This window comes from Vulpes lagopus, chromosome 22 (genome assembly GCF_018345385.1).
Source record: "Vulpes lagopus strain Blue_001 chromosome 22, ASM1834538v1, whole genome shotgun sequence".
NCBI lineage: Eukaryota > Metazoa > Chordata > Mammalia > Carnivora > Canidae > Vulpes > Vulpes lagopus.
The window spans coordinates 11503155-11524321 of record NC_054845.1 but is presented as its reverse complement, the minus strand read 5'-3'; the positions used below and the strand labels follow the sequence as shown (position 1 = coordinate 11524321).

Sequence of the window (21167 nt, the reverse complement as noted above, 5' to 3'; positions counted from 1 at the left end):
TTTATAACCAGACAGGGATAAGGAGCTTGCACCAGAATTAATGTCAATCAAAACACTATTTCCTTCATTAAGAAAGTCTTGCTGTGAGGGAGGAAGAGACAGTGCCAAATGAACTAAACAGTTAACTAGTGACGGAGTGGATTCATTCTGATATGAGATCCTTATCTCACTGCAGACCAGTAATTACCAGTTGCTAACTACCAATGTTTTACAGAACAGTAGTCCTCCTGAAAATCTGATTGACAGCACATATAAATGTCAGTTTAATTTTTATAAAGAACTTACATTGGGGTAATACTCCATCACGAGCAAATACTCCATGCGTCCATCTGCAGTGACTCTCTCATCTCCAACTATAAAGCGAGCAATGTTGTCATGTTCCATCAAAGGCACTCTGTAAATATTCTTCTCATTGATAAAATTCTGACGGTTTGCAAAGGAAAACACTTTCACGGCAACTGGACGCTCATCTAAGGAACCTTTATATACTGCTCCATATCGACCCCGGCCAATCAGCTGTAAATTTGTTTTGAAGAAAGCAAGGTATTAATTCATATCATGACTGAAAATCAAATTTTCCAAAAAAGTACAATCCCAATTAAAGACCTTAGCTCTCTATTGCTCATAGTTTAAATTACTCCATTGTCAAAAAACTAACAAATTGCACATCTCAAATGGCTCAGGAAGCTCCTACCAGACCCAGTCTTCTGACAGATAACAACTCTAAACAACATTTTATTTTATTTTTTTTACTTATTTGAGAAATAGAGAGCATGAGTGGGGGGAAGGGCTGAGGGAGAGGGACAAGCTGACTCCATGCGGCAGGGAGCCTGATGTGCGGCTCAATCCCAGGACCCTAGGATCATGACCTGAGTTGAAGGCAGACACTTAACTGACTGGGTGACACAGGTACTCTGAACAAAATTTTAAAAAGAAATCTAAAAGTGTTAAAGAATGAATGAAAGGAAGTAGATTCACTCTGGGAATCAACCTTTAGAAAGGAATGCCATAGGGTGAACTACCCATTTTATAGCTTTTAGCCTGAGTGCAGGTTGAAATGAACACTCTACAGTGGAGGTAGAACTGTGATAGTAAATCCATAATCTTTCTGGCCCTAAGAACCAGAGGACAGAATTAAGTGCAACCACAGATGCTGGAAAGTGAGGGGAGAATCCCACAAAAGAGTGAGAGAGTGGGAAACCCATGAATACATGAGACCAATTCCAGCTAAAGATAAAATAATTGCACTGAGATTTGAGCTTCTGCGTAAGAAATGAGTTTGCAGCATGTCCAACCAAGTTAACTGCCTATTAAACAATAGAAAAACCTAACACAACATAGGGGTATCCACAATAGAACATTCTTAACCTAACACAACATAGGAGTATCCACAATATAATATTCTTAATATCTAGGACACAATAAAAAAATAAATAAAATCAGCAAAATGCAACCCATTTTCTTCATTTTTGGCTTCTGGAGATTTCTTTCACTTTACCGTCATTTATTTAAGGATTTTTGTTATATTTCACTCGCTATTTCTAGGTTAAAATTTAACAAACAGATAGAATGCCCTTTAGAAAGGTTGTATCAATATATTTTAAACCAGCAATGTTTAGGAATGTTTTACTCAGTTCAGGATAAAATTCTATGCTTTTAATTAGTACTTTTTTCAATTTAGCAAACTGGACTTATACATTTAAAAGCTACATTTAATTCTTTTGTGAATTGGCACTTCATCTTTTTTGTCCATTTCTTTATGGATTATTTCTTCTATTTGACTTACACCAGTTCTTGAACAATTCTTTTTCATGTGTCAAAATGCTTTTTTTGAATCTTTTAACTTTGTTTATTGTCTTTTTCTCCCAAAGAGAAGGTCCCTAAAATGTTTTATATAACCAAAACTACCATACGTATTATTTAACAGACTCTAATTTGGGAATCATAGTTCATTTATTCTAGTAAAAATCATAAAAACATTCATCATGATAAGACTTTAACATAGGTTCTGAGATATTACCAAATGAAATTTAAATTCAACATAATATATAATACTTGTATGTACCTATAAAAATATATAATATATGTACAGACAAGGGATATTTATTGGGCATACACTATGGATTGCTTGAATGGCACAGTGTCCTCAGAATTTCGCATCTTTATTCCTATATTGTTGCAGTCTGTACTCAAAGATCATCTCCTTTCTATACTCTTCTTTTTAAATATACTCTCTTTACTAACTCCCTTTCTATATTTTTCTTATCTTCTTAATTTTTCTCCAAAGCACTTACTACTACTAGAAATAATATGCATTTATTTGTTTAACCTGTTTGTAGACTCTCTTCCCACTAGAAGATAAACCACAATGGGACCCTGGGTGGTTCAGGTGATTAAAGCAGCCAACTCTTGATTTCAGCTCACATCATGATCTCAGGGTCCTGGAATGGAGCCCCAGGGCACATCAGGCCCCACGCTCAGTGGGAATCTGCTGGAGATTCTTCCCCTCCTCTCCCGCTGCCCCACCCCTCACTCTAGTGCTCTCTCTCTCTCTCTCTCTCAAATAATTAAAAAAAAAAAAAAAAAGAATATAAGCCTCAAGGGGGCTATCTGTACTGTTCATCTATATTCTCAGTGCTTAGAATAGGCCTTGCACCAAAGTGATAGTTAATAAATGGTTCATGAAATAAATGGATAAGTGGTGTAGTGAGTGAATGAAGTTACTGTCCCAGATATACTATGACGAAAGAAAGAACAGTCCATAATATCTAAACAATCTTACCTCCAACAGTTTCAGGTTATCTAGGTCAAGAGAGGGCTCTGATGCTGCTGCCTCCATCATGTTCATACTGTGAAGACCTTGTTTACGGTCTCCTGAAAGACCAGGAAAAAGAAGTTACTATTTTGTAGGTTCTCTTAAAATGAGTATCTTTACTATACTTTTTATATTTTAGTTATAAAAAAGAGCTACAGAAGAGTAGACAGCAAAATTTATGTCCAATGTCATCAAGAGTAAAACTAAAACTATTTACTAAACTAAGAATCATTTATAAATGAAGATGAATGATGAATAATAATAATAATAATAATAATAATATTAAAGTTGAATTTTGGGAGAGAGTTCCAACAAAAGACCTAGTTCAAAATATTGCAGAAATAATGGCTTCATCAAAGTTATTCAAACGAATGAATGGGCATTGATTTCCTAAAAAGCTCATGAAACCTAAAAGTTCAGTAGAACTGACTAGACAGGTGATGGTCCCAAAGAATTATTTACTTCTTTTTTAAAATGTGAAAATGGTATAGTGGTTATATATTTTTTAAGTCCTTATATTTCAGAGATAATGCTAAAAGTTTTTACAGGTAAATGATATATGTGATTTACTTCAAAATAACCCACTGTCATAGAAGGATGTGGTGAGCAGAGCTATGGATGATATAGAGATGTGATAATCATTGAAGCTAGGTGGGAGGTTATTTTGGATATTTCTGAAACTTTTCATAAAAACTAGGAAAAAAATTTGTCAAGCGAGAAGGACAAGAGCTACTAAAACACAGAGATTTTTTAAAAAGGAGAAAATTGATTCTGATTAAATGGTATATTTAATAAACAACAGAATAAAAGGTGTTATTTTTACCTGTCAGCATCCTGTATCCAAAGCATAAGGCAACTATCAAAACAGCTAATACAGAGACTGATGCCAAAGCAATGATTATTGTCTCATCTCGGTTAAATGAATGAGGTGGACCTAAAAGAAAACAAATTGAAAAACAGAGACACCTTTTTTTCAGTATTTTGTTAAATATTGACAGAAAGGCTATATCAGTATATACTCAAATCATCAATGTTTTTGTATCAAAGGAAATTAAAAAATTAATAAATTTTTGATAAAAACTATATATTTCTCATCATACAAATGATTTTTTCATACAAATGATTTTATATAGATTTTCAACACTGAAACACGTGTTGGTTGTGCTAATTATTGAAATATCAACTATATCATGGAATAGCATAGGCAGAATAATAGAATATTTAAGAAAAGTCTTTAGAATCACATTTGGTTTTAAGTCTTGACTCTACACCACTCTCTCATTGGTATCTAGCAAATTATTTGACTTTTCTGATCTTTAGTTTTCTCATTTTTATATTTCTTAGCACTCAGCAACACATGTAATAATCTTTTAATCTGCAGTACATTTATTGGATTTTAATAGACTTCAACATAATGATAATTGTACCTACTTTTTTTTAAAGATTTATTTATTCATTCATTCATTCATTCATTCATTCATTCATTCATGAGAGACACACAGAAAGAGAGAGAGAGAGAGGCAGAGACATAGGCAGAGGGAGAAGCAGGCTCCAGGTAGGGAGGCTGACATGGGACTCGATCCCAGGTCTCCAGGATCATACCCCGGGCTGAAGGCGGCGCTAAACCGCTGAGCCACCAGGGCTGCCCAATTGTACCTACTTCTAACATACAAAATAGGTTACAGGAAGAAAGCTACATATAAAAACTCATTTTATCATGAGATATCATGTCATATACACGAGGATGGCTATAATTTAAAACAAACTAAAAGTGTTGGCAAGAATATAGAGAAATTAGAACTCTTTTACATAGCTGATAGGAATGTAAATGGTACATCTGCTTTAGAAAATATTCTGGAAATTCCTCAAAAAGTTAAATATAGAATTATCATAATACCTAGTAATTCCATTCCTAGGCATATACCCCAAAGAATTGAAAACAAGTACTCAAACAAACACTTCTATGGGAATTTTCATGGCACCACTAATCAAAATGGAAGCAACACGAATGTTCATAAACTGAGGAATGAATAAACAAAATCTACTATGGACTGAACTGTGACGGCCCTTTGGGATGAAGTTTAGATTAAGTTTAGATTAGGCCATGGGTGTGGGCCTTTATGATAGGACTGATGCCCTTAGAAGAAAAACTGTCAGAGGGCTTTCTGTCTCTACTCTGTGGGGGAAACAGTGAGAAGGCAACCATCTGCAAGCCAGGAGGAAAGTTCTCAACACAACCCAACCATGCTGCCACATAATCTTGGACTTCTAGCCTCTAGCTAGGACTGTGAGAAAATAAATTTCTGTTGTTTAAGCCACACCGTCCATTCAATTTTGGTCAAATTTTGTATCTCATCAAATAAGGAGATGTTTAATCCTTAGAAACCTCTTTCCTGCCCTGATTGGGGCTCTTCATGTTTCCCTTTCTCTCGCTGCTTCTCCCTTTGGTCAGCTCTGAGCTTCGCCCAGCCCTTTTCTATATTTCTTTCCCTCCAGTTCCTACTGGTTTTGTGTTTTTTAATCTAATAAAAGAGAAAGATCTCCTTTGTTGAAAAAAAAAAAAGGGAGGGCGTAGCAGAATATAATACCCCAAAATATACCTCTTTGGCATAAGGACTATCATGAGCTGGTTCTTTTTAAGAAACAGGAGACAAAGAAGCTCTGAAAACCAAGTAGAAGTTACCCTTTTGTAACAGACACTTAATTTATAAGGAAGATTTCCATTTGTTACAAGGTGTCTCCTGTGTACTAGGAAGAAGAATATGACTAAAACTCTAGAAACTGTAATCAATAGAGAAGACATTGATTTAAATCTGCTCAGCAACCAAACATTTGTTTACTGTGCTTTTCCTAGTAAACTCCCTCTCCACTCCCCTTCTGTTGGCTTAGCTGGAGATAGTAATTAGGGTGGTGACTTAGGCCATTTCAAAGATTTACCCAGTTTTCCTGGGTATCCCATGTATGCAGGAAGTATACATTTTATTAAATCTATTTTTATCCTGTTACACTGTCTTTTTATTATGGGAGTACAGGGGATGTGACACTCTCAGCCAAGAACCTAGAAGGGTAGGAGAAAAAATATTTTCCTCTCCCATAGCTGCTGGAACAGATTGATACAGAGTGGCATATTTGTTACAATTGATGAACCATTATCAATATATTAACTGAAGCCCATAGTTTACATTATGTTTCACTCTTTGTGTTGTACAGTTCTATGGGTTTTAATAGAGGTATTCACGGTTATAGTATCATACAAAATAATTTTGCTAACCTAAAGTGTCCTGTGCTGCACCGATTCATTCCCCACTCCACCTCCCACCTGTCTGGCAACTGATATTTGTACTGTGCCTATAGTTTTGCCTTTTCCAGAATGTCATATAGTTGAAATAATACACTATGCAGACTTTTCAGACTAGTTTCTTTCACTAAACAATACGCATATAAGATTACTCCATGTCTTTTTGTGGCTGAATAGTTAACTGTTTTTTATCAGTGAATGACATTTCATGGCATGGATGTACCAGTGTTTATCCACTCACCTATGGAAAGACAACTTGGTTTCTTCCAATTTCGGCAACTATGAATAAAGTTGCTATAAACATTTTTATACAGATTTTTGTATAGACATAAGTTTTCAACTCATTTGGGTAAATAGCGAGGAGCAGGACTGCTGAGTTGTATGGTAAGTCTATGCTCAGCTCTGTAAAAAAAAAACTGTCAAACTATCTTCCAAATTGGTCATACTGTTTGATTCCTACTAGCAATGAATGAAAGCACCTGTTGTTCTATTTTTCTTGTTAACAGATAGTGATTTTAGCATTACCAAAACTTCTGGAAAAAAGATTAAAATTATGTGATAATAAATATAAATAGTAAAGTTTCCAGAAATGTTCCTATTTTAAAAAGTTTGATTTAAGAAAGGCACTGATTTAAGCAACAGATGCTTTTTAAAGTCTATGAAGAAGAGTAGTGTCTTAACACACTACAAATATGAACTATATGGTACTGATATTTTTTTATTCAGAAAAAAGAAATACTGTATTAAAAATTATACTGCTTACACTATATCTCAAACTATACTTACTGAAACAACTCCTTTAGATTACCTAGTCATAGCTTTTTCAAAATAGGTTTATGTGAACTTTAAAAAGAGAATAAAAATAAATTGGCCTAGGTATCCCTAAAACTTTGATTTTTCTGAATCTCTTTTTGAAGCTAACATCTATGTTCTGTTTTCCATACATTTCTTTCGTTTTTAATTTAGATATAAATGACATATATTAGTTTCAAGTGGGCAATACAATGACTCTACACGCATTCTTTCTTTTGTGCCATTAAAAACATAATTGAGAAGAAGAATATAACATTTCTTAAAAGAGTGCTTTCCACTATCATCTTTGGAATTTTCTTCCCTGGGACTGACACCCATTCTGAAAATTTTAATGCACGCACATTCTTTTCTTCTCTATTTTAAAAGATTTTATTTATTTATTCAGGAGAGACACAGAGAGAGAGGAAGAGACACAGGCAGAGGGAGAAGTAGGCTCCATGTAGGGAGCCTGATGTGGGACTTGATCCCAGGACTCCGGGATCACACTCTGAGCCAAAGGCAGACGCTGAACTGCTGAGCCACCCAGGCATCCCTTTTTTCTCTTTTCTCTTTTCTCTTTTCCTTCCTTCCTTCCTTCCTTCCTTCCTTCCTTCCTTCCTTCCTTTCCTTCCTTCCTTCTCCCCTCCCTCTCTCCCCCACTCTCTCTTTCTTTGTGTGTTTGTAAGCTCTACACCCTACATGAGGTTTGAATCTTAAAGATCAAAAGTCCCTCCCCCCAAAAAAGAATCCCATGATCTACAGACTAAGCCTGCCAATGTATAAGCTTTTTTGATCATACCAAAAAGTGCCAATGGGAGATTGTTTTATTTTTAATCTTTTTATTATAAAAACTTCCTACTAAAAAGTAGAAAGTACATAATCTTCAAATATCTAACACTATATCTTAGCAACATCAATATTTTGCCATCCAATATAGTTTTCAAATGACAGAACTCCTATGATTTTCTCAAATGGTCTGTTGACAGAAACATTGAGGGGCTGTTTGTTCAGTAGATAGTCTAACAATCAAGTTCATGTGTGTGCAGATGACAAGCATCATATTTAATCAATTTTAATATGCACACTGCCGTCATCTAAAAATCTCTTAAGTTGGGATGCTTCACACGTTGATATCATTTTACAATTATTTGAGATAATGTTTTTCTTAGTGGTAGGAAAAGCAATAGTAAGTCTTTTGATTGATGGCTGTTTAAATAAGATGAAATAAATGATGCATCACATTAGATATGTTAAAATGTGAAAAAAAGGTAGGGGTGCCTGGGTGCCTCAGTCAATTAAGTGTCAACCTTTGGCTCAGGTCATGATCCCAGGGCTCTGGGATCAGGCCCCATGTTGGGCTCCCAGTTCAGCAGGGAGCCTGCTTCTCCCTCTCCCTCTGTCCCTCTCCCCAGCTTGTGATCTCTCTTGCTATCTCTCTCTCTCTCTCTCTCTCTCTCTCAAATAAACACATAAAATGTTTTTTAAAAAATGTGAAAAAAGTTACTTCCATTTCAGCTTACGATATAAAGAGATGCAAGCAAATTTTATTGCCACCCTAATAATAACCCAAGACACCTAGGAAACCCACAAAATCCTAGCCTTTTCTTTAAAGTTCATTAAGAGCAAAGGACACAAAGAAACCAATGTATTAAAAACTAATATGTAACAATCCCTTTCTAAGAGAGAAGAGACCTAAAAATGCCTTTATCCTTGGTGACAGTAGTTAAGTAGAAGACACCGTCCATAGAGGTGAGTAAGAAGAAACAGCCAAACATTTAACAAATTCTTAAAGCATAAGAGTACTGGATAGCATGACAGCTAGAAATATCTAGGGGCTGTGAATACAAAAAGAGCTTGCAGTCACCTACCAACTCTTTTCTACAGGCCTTTCTTTACCAAGTACTCACAAGTATGAATTAGAGGCAGGACATGAGAACTGATAGAACCCTCTAAAGTGTAGGTACAAAAGGCCTGCTAAAGTCTGAGAATAGGGCAAGAGAGCTGAAGCAAACTTTCTGGGCAGGCTTTCACTGATTACAAGACAGTGTCCACCTGCAACTGGGCAAGGATTAGTAAAGTTGAGAGAGCTCTTTCTAGAAGTGCCAGCAAAGGCTGAAGGCAAAGAAGGAGAACTAAGAGAAATCCTATAAGCACTGATATCTCAAACCATACTGAGGTGAAGGTTAATCTTGCCCTCAAATCATTTGAAACCTATTAAAAAATGCATCAAACTGAAGCAAAAACAAAGCCCAAATATACAGCTCAGTTAACAGACTATGTTCATTTAGCCCTACCTGGTAATAGCTTGAAAAAATAGGAAGTATCCTTTTATCCTTTTCTGGACATAAATAATACTTTTTTTTGGGGGGGGGTACAGTATACTTTATTGATGGTACATGACAAGGTAGGGCTCCCCAAGCCCCTCCCCTTCCTCGGGGTCTAGGATGTAAATTGGAGGTCAGGAGATTCTCAGTGTGTTGGGGGATTAAGTTGGGGCAGGGACTCCCCAACAGCTGAGGGCCTCTCTCTTCCTCTTGTTCTTGCTGGGGGACATAAATAATATTTATTTTAGACTCTACTTTTCTTTTATCTGCAATGTTCATTATTCAACCAAAAGTCAAAAGATGTAAAGAAGAAAATATAGTTCAATGCCAAAAAGGAGTCACCAACAGAAACAATCACTGATGATGAAAATATCAGAGGCTTAAATAACTATGATAAATGTGTTAAAAATATAGTGGAGGGGCACTTGGTGGCTCAGTTGGTCAAGTGTCTGCCTTCGGCTCAGGTTATATAATCTCACACTTCTGGGATCTGTATTTAAGAATTCACTGCTAAATCCTAGGCTATGAAGATATACCCCATGTTTTCTTCTAAAAGCTCTACGGTTTTAACTTTTATATTTAGGTTACTGATCCATTTTTAGTTAATTTTTGTATATGGTGTGAGGTACAGGATCAACTCCATTATTTTGCATGTACATGTTTGTGTTTTAAAATTAATCCAAATATCTTTGGTTTTTAACTGCAGTGCTTAATCCATTTACATTTAAGATAATTAGTGATATCCTTGTGTTTATTTTTATGATCTTATTTTAGACAATTTGCCCTTGCCTATTGTTTTCTGGGCAACAGAAAGGCATCAGAATATTTTTCCTACCTTCTTGATTATTTGGTAGTGATGTCTTATATTTTTAATCCCTTTTTTAAACTCCATGAAAAATTATTATGAACAAAAGTGTTGGCAAAGAGAACTTTCATATACTCTTGCTTGTAGTCCAAATTGGTACTTCTTTGGAAATAGTTTAGCTTTATTTATTATAGTTGAAGATACATATACACAATGATCAAGCAAATCTACTCCTAGTTATATACTTTGGAGAATTTCACACACATGTGAACCAGGACATATGTTCAAGAATGTTTATAACGGAATCAGTCATAGTATACAAAAATTAGAAGCAACCCAAATATTTATCAACAGGAGAATGTTAAAGTAAACTGAGGTATAGCCATACAACAGAATACTACACAGCAATGGAAGTGACTTGCATTCACTACACTTTTAAAAAGACAAACAAACAAATGCCAGAAGAACTATAGCTTCACTCAATAGCACAAATTTTTAAAACATCACATTGTGTGAAGGAAGCAAGATACCAAAGAACATGCTCTGATTTAATTGATATATGAAGTTCAAAAACTGGAACAATTAAACACTACATTAAACTTGGGTATATATTAGAAAATAGAAAAGCTATAAAGAAAAACGAGGAAATGGTTATCTTAAGAGTCAGAATTATAGGGATCCCTGGGTGGCGCAGCGGTTTGGCGCCTGCCTTTGGCCCAGGGCGCGATCCTGGAGACCCGGGATCGAATCCCACGTCGGGCTCCCGGTGCATGGAGCCTGCTTCTCCCTCTGCCTATGTCTCTGCCATTCTCTCTCTCTCTGTGACTATCATAAAATAAATTTTAAAAAAAAATTAAAAAAAAAAAGAGTCAGAATTATAGCTCTCCTTAGGAATTAAATCGAGTTGTGTTTAGAAAAGATACAACACAGGTGTCATCTAGAATGTTTTCTTTTTTGATATGGGTTCAATATTTTATGGTAAGTTATGTTTTATATGATGTCTTACAATAAAATACTTATGCACAGAAAAAGACTAAAAGGAAATGCACTAAAATATTAACAAAGATTTTGAGCAATTTTTATAAATGTATTTTCTAAATTTTCTACAATTAATATGCACTATTTTTATTCTAGGCAGAAAAAACCCAACAACTATCATTTTAAAAGAGCTTACCTTTTGCTCTCTAAGGATTCACAGTGTAGTACCAGTTTTTGTGCATATGTTGTCCTTTTTATTAGTGGGATACAGATGTGCCTGTTTTGCTATCAAAGAAGAGTTATCTAAATCACTATGTTGAACACCTGAAACTAATATAACATTGTGTGTGAATTATACTCAAATAAAAAAATTAAAATTAAAAAAGCAAAGAATTATCCTCTAACATTGTACTTTTGGTGTCTCAGCTTCCCTTAAAGTCTGAGTTTAGAAATTCTAGTATCTGATAACATAAGATTTACTAAAGAAACAAAAATCCTTCTTTAACTCTATGCCAACAAACTGCATAACAAAATGATAGTTTCAACCTATTTTCCTTTGTCTACAAAATATAAACATGCCACAGGCATCTCACCAACTTCACAGCAATTTCACATTGTCACCTTTGAGTCCTACTTTGTATTAAATGGCCAGGAGGTTTACCCAGAAGATAAACTATTATCCTCTGCTACGTCCTTATTCCAAAATACTAAAAGATAAGATTACTAAAGGTTTAGCGCTGCCTGCAGCCCAGGGCGTGATCCTGGAGACCTGGGATCAAGTCCCACATCGGTCTCTGTCATGGGGCCTGCTTCTCCCTCTGCCTGTGTCTCTGCCTCTCTCTCTGTCTCTCATGAATAAATAAATAAAAATCTTTAAAAAAAATGCCTATACTACCCAAAGTAATCTACACATTTAATGCAATCCCTATCAAAATACCACAAGCATTTTCAATGGAGCTAGAATAAACAATCCTAAAATTTTATAGACCACAAAAGACCTCGAATAGCCAAAGCAATCTTGAAAAAGAAAAGCAAAGCTGGAGGAATCACAATTCCGGACTTCAAGTTATATTACAAAGCTGTAGTGATCAAGATAGTATGGAACTGGCACAAAAACAGACACATAGATCAATGAAACAATAGAAAACCCAAAAACAGAACCACAACTCTATGGTGGTAATCTTTAACAAAGCAGGAAAGAATATCCAATGGAAAAAAATAGTCAACAAATGGTGTTGGAAACTGGACCGCGACAAGCAAGTGAATGAAACTGGACCACTTTCTTATACCATAAACAAAAATAAATTCAAAATGGATTAATTTATTAATATGTGGATTAAATAATGCATTAATTTATGTACATATCCAGATTCTTTGACAAATATACTTTTCTTCCTATTATTTTAGAGATATATAAACACATACTCAAAACTAAGCTCATTATCTCCACCCAACCCCCAAAAGGGGACAATTTCCCCTGCAGGCGTCACTGAAAAATGATTAGTAAAGATGCAAAATTGCTGGAAAAGAGGCCAATGAGTATTTGTAATTAAGTACATTTTAAAACTTGAAACATTTTATGTAAAATGCTCTGAAAAAGACAATGTACATTTTTCCTTCCTTCTTAAAGTAGATCTATAAACAAAATTTCTTTTTACATGACTAGGTATAATTTTGAATATCAATTAGTCTATAGTGATAACTCTCAGAACCTATTAGGGATTCTCAGACCACTGAGGTTTTCTAAAGAATTGCATCTTATTTCTAATTTTTCCATATCATCCTTTGTCTGCTCTTTTTCATGTTGTCCGTGTACTTGACTTGATGTTTTTTATAATCTGGACTAACTTGTTATAAAGGAATGTAAAGTATAAGAAAACAGTCTTAAAAAACTAAGATATTTTTCTAAAAAATTATATGAGTTTTTTTTTATATGAGTTTTAATACAAAAATTCTGGAGCATCTACCTGGGCTGCTTATTACTGAAGAAATCTCATTGTTACAGCTCTAGTACTATAATAGTTCATGAAATTAGATGTTATCAGAATTCCATTGAAATTCTGATTCCTAATCCTCCTTTCCAGCATTTAGTGTGGGAAATTGTGCAGGATATCAATATCAAAAGAGATCTGCACTTCCAGAGTGCAGTTACTGGTGCTTTGCAGTATCTGGAAGGTCTTTTCTGAAGACCCCAACCTGTGTGCTATACATGCCAAATGTGTAACAATTATGCCAAAGTAGCATGCCACATGTGTGGAGAATCCACTGTGACAGGAAACATTTTATCTTCACAAACAACAAAAATCCACTCCCCCCCCCCTTTCTTCCTGTTATTGGTAGTTCTGTTAGACACTTTCCCCCCATAAGGTCAAAAGGTACCCACCTAAGTATGTAATTCAGAGTCAAAAAGTAAGGAACAGAAATCAGATACTGTGGTTTTTCTATTTTCATTTATATGTAAATTTTTAATATAAATGAGGGGACAGAATGCATTAACACGTAAGTCAAAATGTTTTAGTGAACACGTTTCAGCAGTTTAACTTTGTAACAATTATAAATAAACCTGCAAGTGTTTCTAGATGGTGCCAGCATTTGGATTTTTAAAGAACAAGTAAATTTCTTATTGACAGCAACTAAGTGGTGTTTATAGCATTTTTATCATAGATTCCATCCATTCACTATACTTTTCTGAGTTGTCCTACATACAAGTAAGTGCATATTTTTAATGTTGTTTGTCTTCTGTGCTCTTCCTGTGAGTTTGTTATTAAAATGAATTAAACTAGTTTTTTTTTTTTTTTAAACTAGTTTTTTAAAAGTGATTAAAAAAATAAAAATAAAAAGTGATTATACTAGGTAAACTTTAAGGTCTTTCTCATCCTAAAATTCTGTATGAGTCTTTTAATTTTTTTTTTAATGCTCAACATCTCTTTGCTTTTATTCTTAAATTTACAAAAGAAAATGCAACATAGCTTTCACATAAAAATATTCATTAATTCAAAATCTGAAATAGAAATTAATTTACATAATAGTGATGATTAAAAAAGTGTTAAAATAGATTTTTAAACATGTTAAAAACCATGTTAATGGTCAACTATTTCAAATAAAAAGGTTTCCAGGATATGTTATATGGTCTAAAAATATGAGATCCCTGGAAAACTGCCAGGAAAAATATTCCAATGTGTATTCACATATGTGTGCAATAAAAGAAGTCTTTGACCAGAAAACTCCTCTAACTTTTGTTTTTTGTTTCTTTAAAATTTTTTTCTCTTAAATATATATGCTACAGTTTATGCTATACCTGAAATTGTCTTATTCCCCTAGCTCTAATAAACCCTCTTCCTCCTATTAGCTTTCTCAATTAAATACTCAGCCAAATGTAAACACTGCTATGTATGTGTGCAATGGCTGAGTTTATGCAAGCAAGTGCTTCCTGAATGCAAAACAGACAGGGAGCCACTGTCTGCCTCATTGGAGCCTGGGATGTTTCTGTTTACAAATCCTGGAGCCAGGCAGGGGCCACTACTGGAGGCGTGCTGTCTGCTTCCTTGCTACACTCAGCCTTTGTCTGGGTCTGTGTCAAAGAAAGAACAACATTGTTGCATGTGCAGCAGCAACAAAGGAAATCTTAAATATAACACACTGGTGGTTTTGTTGGCTCCTTAATCTTTTACAACTGTGTGGAAAGGCAAATTAGGGATTACCTTTAAAAACATTTTTTTAAGAGCAATGTACTTATTCATAAAAGCAAAGAAAAACATTTAAAATAAAAATAATTGATGTGATCAGAGTTAAATGAATTCCTTAGCAAAATAATTCAGATTCCTAAATATCATTTCTGTAATGATGATATACTGTGCAGATCAATGTTTTGAACAAATATTTTTACAAAGAATAAACACTGTTGACTTACTTTAATTAATATGTTTGGAATTGCAACTATACAGTAATCATAATCAGATTAATGTTTATGTTGAATGTCTAAAAAAACAAATTGAGAGGAGGCAGATTTCTTGTTTTGTTTTGTTTTGTTTTCAAATTGGTATGTAATACTGAATATTTAGGACTGCTTTCAATTTAACTTGCCAAAAAAAAAAAATTTAACTTGCCTTGTTAATCACTTGAATAAACCTTGTTTGTAAGAAACACAATAAATAACAACAATAAACAAAAGAGTTCGTGCTCTGCTGAGTTCAGGAATTTTATGGCTGAATTATAAAAGGAATAGTGGAAAACTAAAGGAAAGAAAGACAAACAATCTGAGTTAAACCAAAAAAAGGTTGGGGGAGGGGACTGACAAGAAAACAGAGGAAAGACTTTCAATGCCTATCCTTCTTAACTTTTAGCTTTGTTTTTTTTTTTAACTTTTAGCTTTGTATTTATAATTCTAATTTCTTTAAGAGAGCTGTTTTGTGGTTAGAAGACACTGTTAGCATTTATTTCTTTCATTAAAGAATGAACTAAAACTAACAAAATTAATTATATTTCATTAGAATAAAGCCATTAAATAATAGAAGGAAAAAAACATTTAGGTAAATACATTTTAATAATTTTTAGTAAATACAAGAAAATAGAAGATAAAGATTAATCTCTACACTATGCTACAATAAAAATACCTACCAGATTATATAAAGAAAATACCATTAAATATGCTCTCAAAATATTTTTATATAATTCTACCAGACCTAATCGTCTATATTCTGTCAAGATTTTATTTTTTAGCTTTATACAGAGATATGATAAAACAAAAAGGTGGTTATTCCATGCAACAGCTTTGGAAAATAATTTAATACTTCTCACAGAAAGCACTGATAACCTAATTGAGTAAGAAGTGTTAATTTGAGCCTAAAATGACAAGAAAAATGGAAATCTAACTACTGCAATATTCCTCATATAAAATAAAACAAAAACAAATATTAAAATCTCATAATACAGGGGTGCCTGGGTGGCTCAGTTAGTTAAAATCCACAATATAGAATCAAACCAGAGATGAATCACTCAGAGATCCCTACTCAATTTTCTCATCTATTATTTATAGACAGATCTTCTAAATCCAGAATTCATACCAAAGACCCTTGTTCTCAGAAAAAAACATGGAATAATATGAGTTTAAAGTGGAAATTATATCTTCCAGTCATTTGCTTATTACTAGAAAACAAAATATGAGTTACATTGTACAGACAACTGCCTCCGTTTAATGTTCTTTCAATTATGATAGTAAGGTGCTCAAACTTACAAGGAAAGCAATATAGATGTGTAGAGAAAATTAGCTTTTTCTATTAAATTCCTATTTTCTAGTTTTTCTCATAATTTTTTCCTATCTTTTAGACCATTCTTAATATAAAATAAATCCCATATGCACAACAGTGTTTATAATGCAAACATACAGTTTAGTGAATTATTAGGACGTAAACACTCATGTAGCTACGCCAAGAAACAGACTATTTAGATCCTAAAAATCGCCTACCGGCTCCATCTTGATCAGTAACAGCCTTTTTCCTCCCCAGTAATAGGCACTATCCTGACTTTTGTGGTGATCGTTTCCTTGCCCTGCTTTATAGTATTATATTCTCTGTATGTTTAGGTTTGGGGTTTTTTAATGCCTATTTTTGAATTTTTATGCCTTGCTTCTTGTTTTCAATAATATATTTTGAGGATTTAACCATGCTGTTGTGTGCACATGAAATTAATTTAGAGTTGCTTTTCTATACAACAAATGCAGTTATTTTTCCTTGCAATGAGTCTAGGACTTATGATAATTAAAAGATCAATGTAGGTAATTCCTACTAGGCTCATAGAAACTCCACAAATGTAAACATTTGGTTTTTCGGTTATATTTAGTACTTTAAAAGTATTCAATTTTGTTGGCAAGCAAAAAATATTAAGTAGACAAATGAAAAACTGCATATTCTTTTGCTATTCCTAATGTTTTGGTAGCAGAGGCAATAGCTAGCAGCCAAGAAGGCCAGAGTTAGTAAAAGATGCACTAGGGTAGGAACAGAGCAGAAAGAAAAGCTTTGAGATTGAGAGATAGGATGGAGGAAAATATGCTTTATTGGGCAAGGCTTTATGAAATTAGCGCTGTTTACAAGACCATTCTTTTTTTTTTTTTTTTTTTTTTTTTTTTTACAAGACCATTCTTAATACATATCTAAAACCAGTGAAATCCTTAATTCATTTCCATTGTTCTCAGATTTCCCTTATCCCCTACCTTCAAAGCATTTATGGTAGCTTATTTGACAATTCTTTAAAAAGGAGCTTCTAAACATGCACATCTGGTCTTCCATGAAAGGACAGTAAAAGGAATATCCATCAGAACGTTATTGATATTCTCACTCAAACTGTCCCTAAATATTTGTTCAATTCCTATTAAACCCCACTCATTAGATAGTGAGAATAAGGAAGTAAAGTGACAAAATACTGAGGGCACTGGTAAGGCCAAGGGGAGTTAGAGTAATTCTTACTGGTACTGTTATCTTTCTCCAACACAGGCGCTTCTTTTTCCAATCTCTCTTTTTACCTTTCTTTATCTTTTATGTTCCTTTGTCCATTTATATATTCTTGTCAGCAAACCTATCTGTCTTAAAGGCACCCATATGTCCTGCTTAGAAGCACTGGTGACATTCTGAACAATGCAGGAAGTTCTATTTTTAGTCCAATGCTATCTTGCTTTTCAAACAAAAACAGACAAAAAGCCTTAGTTATCTTATGATCTCTATGTGATAAAGGTAAGATAAAAGCAATTTAGTTTTAAAAAAAAATCTCTTAGGGGGTGGGTGGATGGGTCAGGTCATGATCCCAGGGTCCTGGCATCAAGCCCTGTGTCTGGTTCTCTGTTCAGTGGGGAGCATGCTTCTCCCTCTCCCTCTGCCTGTCACTACCCCTGCTTGTGCTTTCTCTTTCGAATGAATAAATAAAATCTTTTAAAAAAATCATCTCCTAGTTTATATCAAATTGCAAAACAAACCACAGTAAGCTTTTTAAAGGAATGACTCTTTGGTAGCTCCAATCCTTTGGATAGATACAACACTTCGAACGTTATCTACTAAAATCACTGACTTAACAAAAAATAAGTTATTGATCTTTACAATAACAGGTTATATTAAACAAGGTTAAAAATTACATAACTAAAACATTTGTATTAAAAGCTAGCAGAGGGGCGCCTGGGTGGCTCAATGGCTGAGTGCCTGCCTTTGGCTGGGGACATGATCCTGGGATCCAGGGATCAGGTCCTGTATTGGGCTCCCTGCAGGGAGCCTCCTTCTCCCTCTGCCTATGTCTCTGCCTCTCTGTGTGTGTCTCTCATTAATAAATAAAATCTTAAATAATAATAATAATAATTAATAAATACTAACCAAATGAGACATAATTTTGATTTATAGCATTTGTGGTACATTTTGGATATCCATTGTAATATATAACTATTTTTAAAGAAGTGAGCACTGGGACGCCTGGGTGGCTCAGCGGTTGAGTGTCTGCCTTTGGCTCAGGACATGGTCCCAGGGTCCCATGATCGAGTCCCACATTGGGCTTCCTCCATGGAGTCTGCTTCTCTCTCTGCCTCGCTCTTTCTCTCTCTGTCTCTCATGAATAAGTAAATAAAATCTTAAAAAAAAAAAAAAGTGAGCTTTTTAACATACAAATATGTTGGTTGGTACTAAATATGTAGATGCTAAAAGAAATCTGCCTTTTAAATTTTGAAAGTAACTCTTTTTTACTGGTGTTTGTATTTCCTGTGATCAAATAATCCAGTATGAGAAGAACTTATTCTGAGTAGATGCTACTATTGATCCTGAGCCCCAGACAGAGAAGACCTGAGCTGACTCTGCAGCCTGGAGTGGAGTAGCCTGTATCAGGCAAATTCCAGCTGATCTACAGGCCTATGATCATGAGAATAAATGCTTACTCTTAAAGTCACTGAGCTTAAAGGTAGCTTATTGATGAAATATTATTGCCAATAGCTGATAGATACGAATATAGCTAGTATTGGCCATGTAACATTTTCCAGAGATGTCCATAAATATATACAACTTTTAATCTAAACCTAGACCTTTAGGGACACCTGGGTGGCTCAGCAATTGAGTGTTTGCCTTCAGCTCAGGCCATGATCCCGCGGACCGGGATGAAGTTCCACATCAGTTTCCTTGCAAAGAGCCTGATTCTCCCTTTGCTTATGTCTCTGACTCTCTCTCTCTCTCTGTATCTCTCATGAATAAATAAATAAAATCTTTAAACATAAATAAAACTAGACCTTTGGAATGGTTTAGGATAAATTTTTTTCTGGTTCTGCCCATGTTGTCCTTACAACTATAGCCATATTAACATCCAAACAAGAGTCTACAAGTAATGCCTATAATTGCATTATTAGCTACAGAATGAATTTTTAACATTGAAAAGACTAAATATATTTGTTTATTCAAAACATAGCACTTCAGTTGTTTTGTGGCGTTAAGATACGTAATACTCCCCAAAGAGTAACATTTTATTTACCTTATGTGAGCCTCAGTTTTACAGGATGAAAAGAGTTCTGGATATTGGTTGTACAACAATATGAATGTACTGAGTATTACTGAACTGTACACTTAAAAATGGTTAAGAAGATCAATTTTATGTTATGTGTATTTTACCATCATTTTAAAAAAGCAGTTGAAGAGAATGGTTCTCAACTTCTAATAAGATGCCTTTTTATTATTATAATATCAAGGATATATACATATCATAAAGACCAGAACTCAGTAACACAATTTCCAGAATTTATAATATGCCTTATAGATACTTTTAGCACTTTTTCAGTGTATTTTAATCTATATAAAGAAAACGAAAATGTCAATTTCCTTTTCCTTCACTTAAAACTAACCTCTCATCAACAGCTTTGGCTGTTAGAAATAAATGACTTGCTCGGTGGTGTGGCATTGAGATGTTTTGATTAATATTTTTAAAGGGAAAAGTGACCATTTACTAAATCAAATACCATGTGGTAAACAGAATCTTCCAAGACATGGAATGAAGGATTCAAGACAAATACAAAAAAGAAGTCCTTGGTAGTGAAATAACTGCAAACAACTGTTTCAAACATATGTATAAATTTCTACTGAAAAAAATCTGTAAAAACCTCTTTAAAATCTCACATTAAAATGAGTAGGGAAAGTTCTATTTCGTGATAGCAATAAAACCACAGGCAGAAAAAAAAAAATACTCTATAAACTCTAAAACAGAAAGGCTGAATTCTGAATTAAACATCTGACTTTTAACTCCTGTGCCAATAGTAATAGAAAATAAAATTAAAGAATGCCATTTCTTTTCTCCATTTAAACATACCTCAAAATAAGTCAACATGAGTTTCTCATCTTAACATACACCCATTCAAATGTTGCTTTTTTCTTAACACTAAACCAATAGATCTTGTTGGAGAAGCTACTTTCACCAAGCCTAGTCTAGCTATGTCAGTCTTCTTATCAATCAATCAATTTCTTAATTACTTTAACTATCAAGCATATCTTGGAAATACAGAGGAATGAGTGGAAAATATAGGAATATAATGTAATAACCTGAGGACTTGTGGCTGTACTAGGATTGAAAGATAATTAGTTGCCAAGAATATGAGAAAATTTAAATAATTTTTAAAATTAGTTCACTCTATACTACTTAGTAAATGATTGAGGAAATAAATGGAAAGTGAAGTTGACAATCAAATTGGTCCAATGATATACAAACTAGGGTGACTGCATTCCTGAAATGCAACTTCTCCTTACTACCTTAATAAATGCCATAGTAAACTTGAGGATATAGATGAAATTGGAGTAAAACTGTAAAGCTGGCAAAGAAAATCTGGAAAATACTTCTTTCCTCCTCTTGCCTCCACTTCTTATATTCATACATTAATTCCAAAGCCTCTAGTTTTTTCCTCCTACCAACATTCCTCCTACCAACACTAACCAATCTGCAAACAAACCATTGAACAAAAATTAAAAAGAAAAGAAAAATAAACTAACTTGTACTCTTGTACACCATTTTGAATTTTGAGAAAATGCTGGGTATCAGGTAATAAACAAAGATGATGAACTTAATTAAGGGATCACAAGAGCTAAAAGAAATACGGGATCACACTTTTTTTTTCAAGCACAAGAAAATAGTATTTCAAACCCTTAGCTTTACTAT

The 21167-nt window shown here is 34.1% G+C and overlaps 1 protein-coding gene across 2 annotated transcripts in view; it reads right to left on the bottom strand.

Moving 5' to 3' along the window:
• The window catches only part of BMPR2 (bone morphogenetic protein receptor type 2), a 198552-nt gene that overhangs the window by 43845 nt on the left and 133540 nt on the right, over positions 1-21167 (bottom strand). For both annotated transcript variants that reach the window (XM_041737050.1, XM_041737051.1), the window contains exons 4-6: positions 3639-3749; positions 2783-2874; positions 286-516 (exon numbers count right to left, since the gene is read on the bottom strand). In XM_041737050.1, the coding sequence (XP_041592984.1) occupies positions 286-516; positions 2783-2874; positions 3639-3749 (434 nt within the window). The remainder of the gene's footprint in view (positions 1-285; positions 517-2782; positions 2875-3638; positions 3750-21167) is intronic.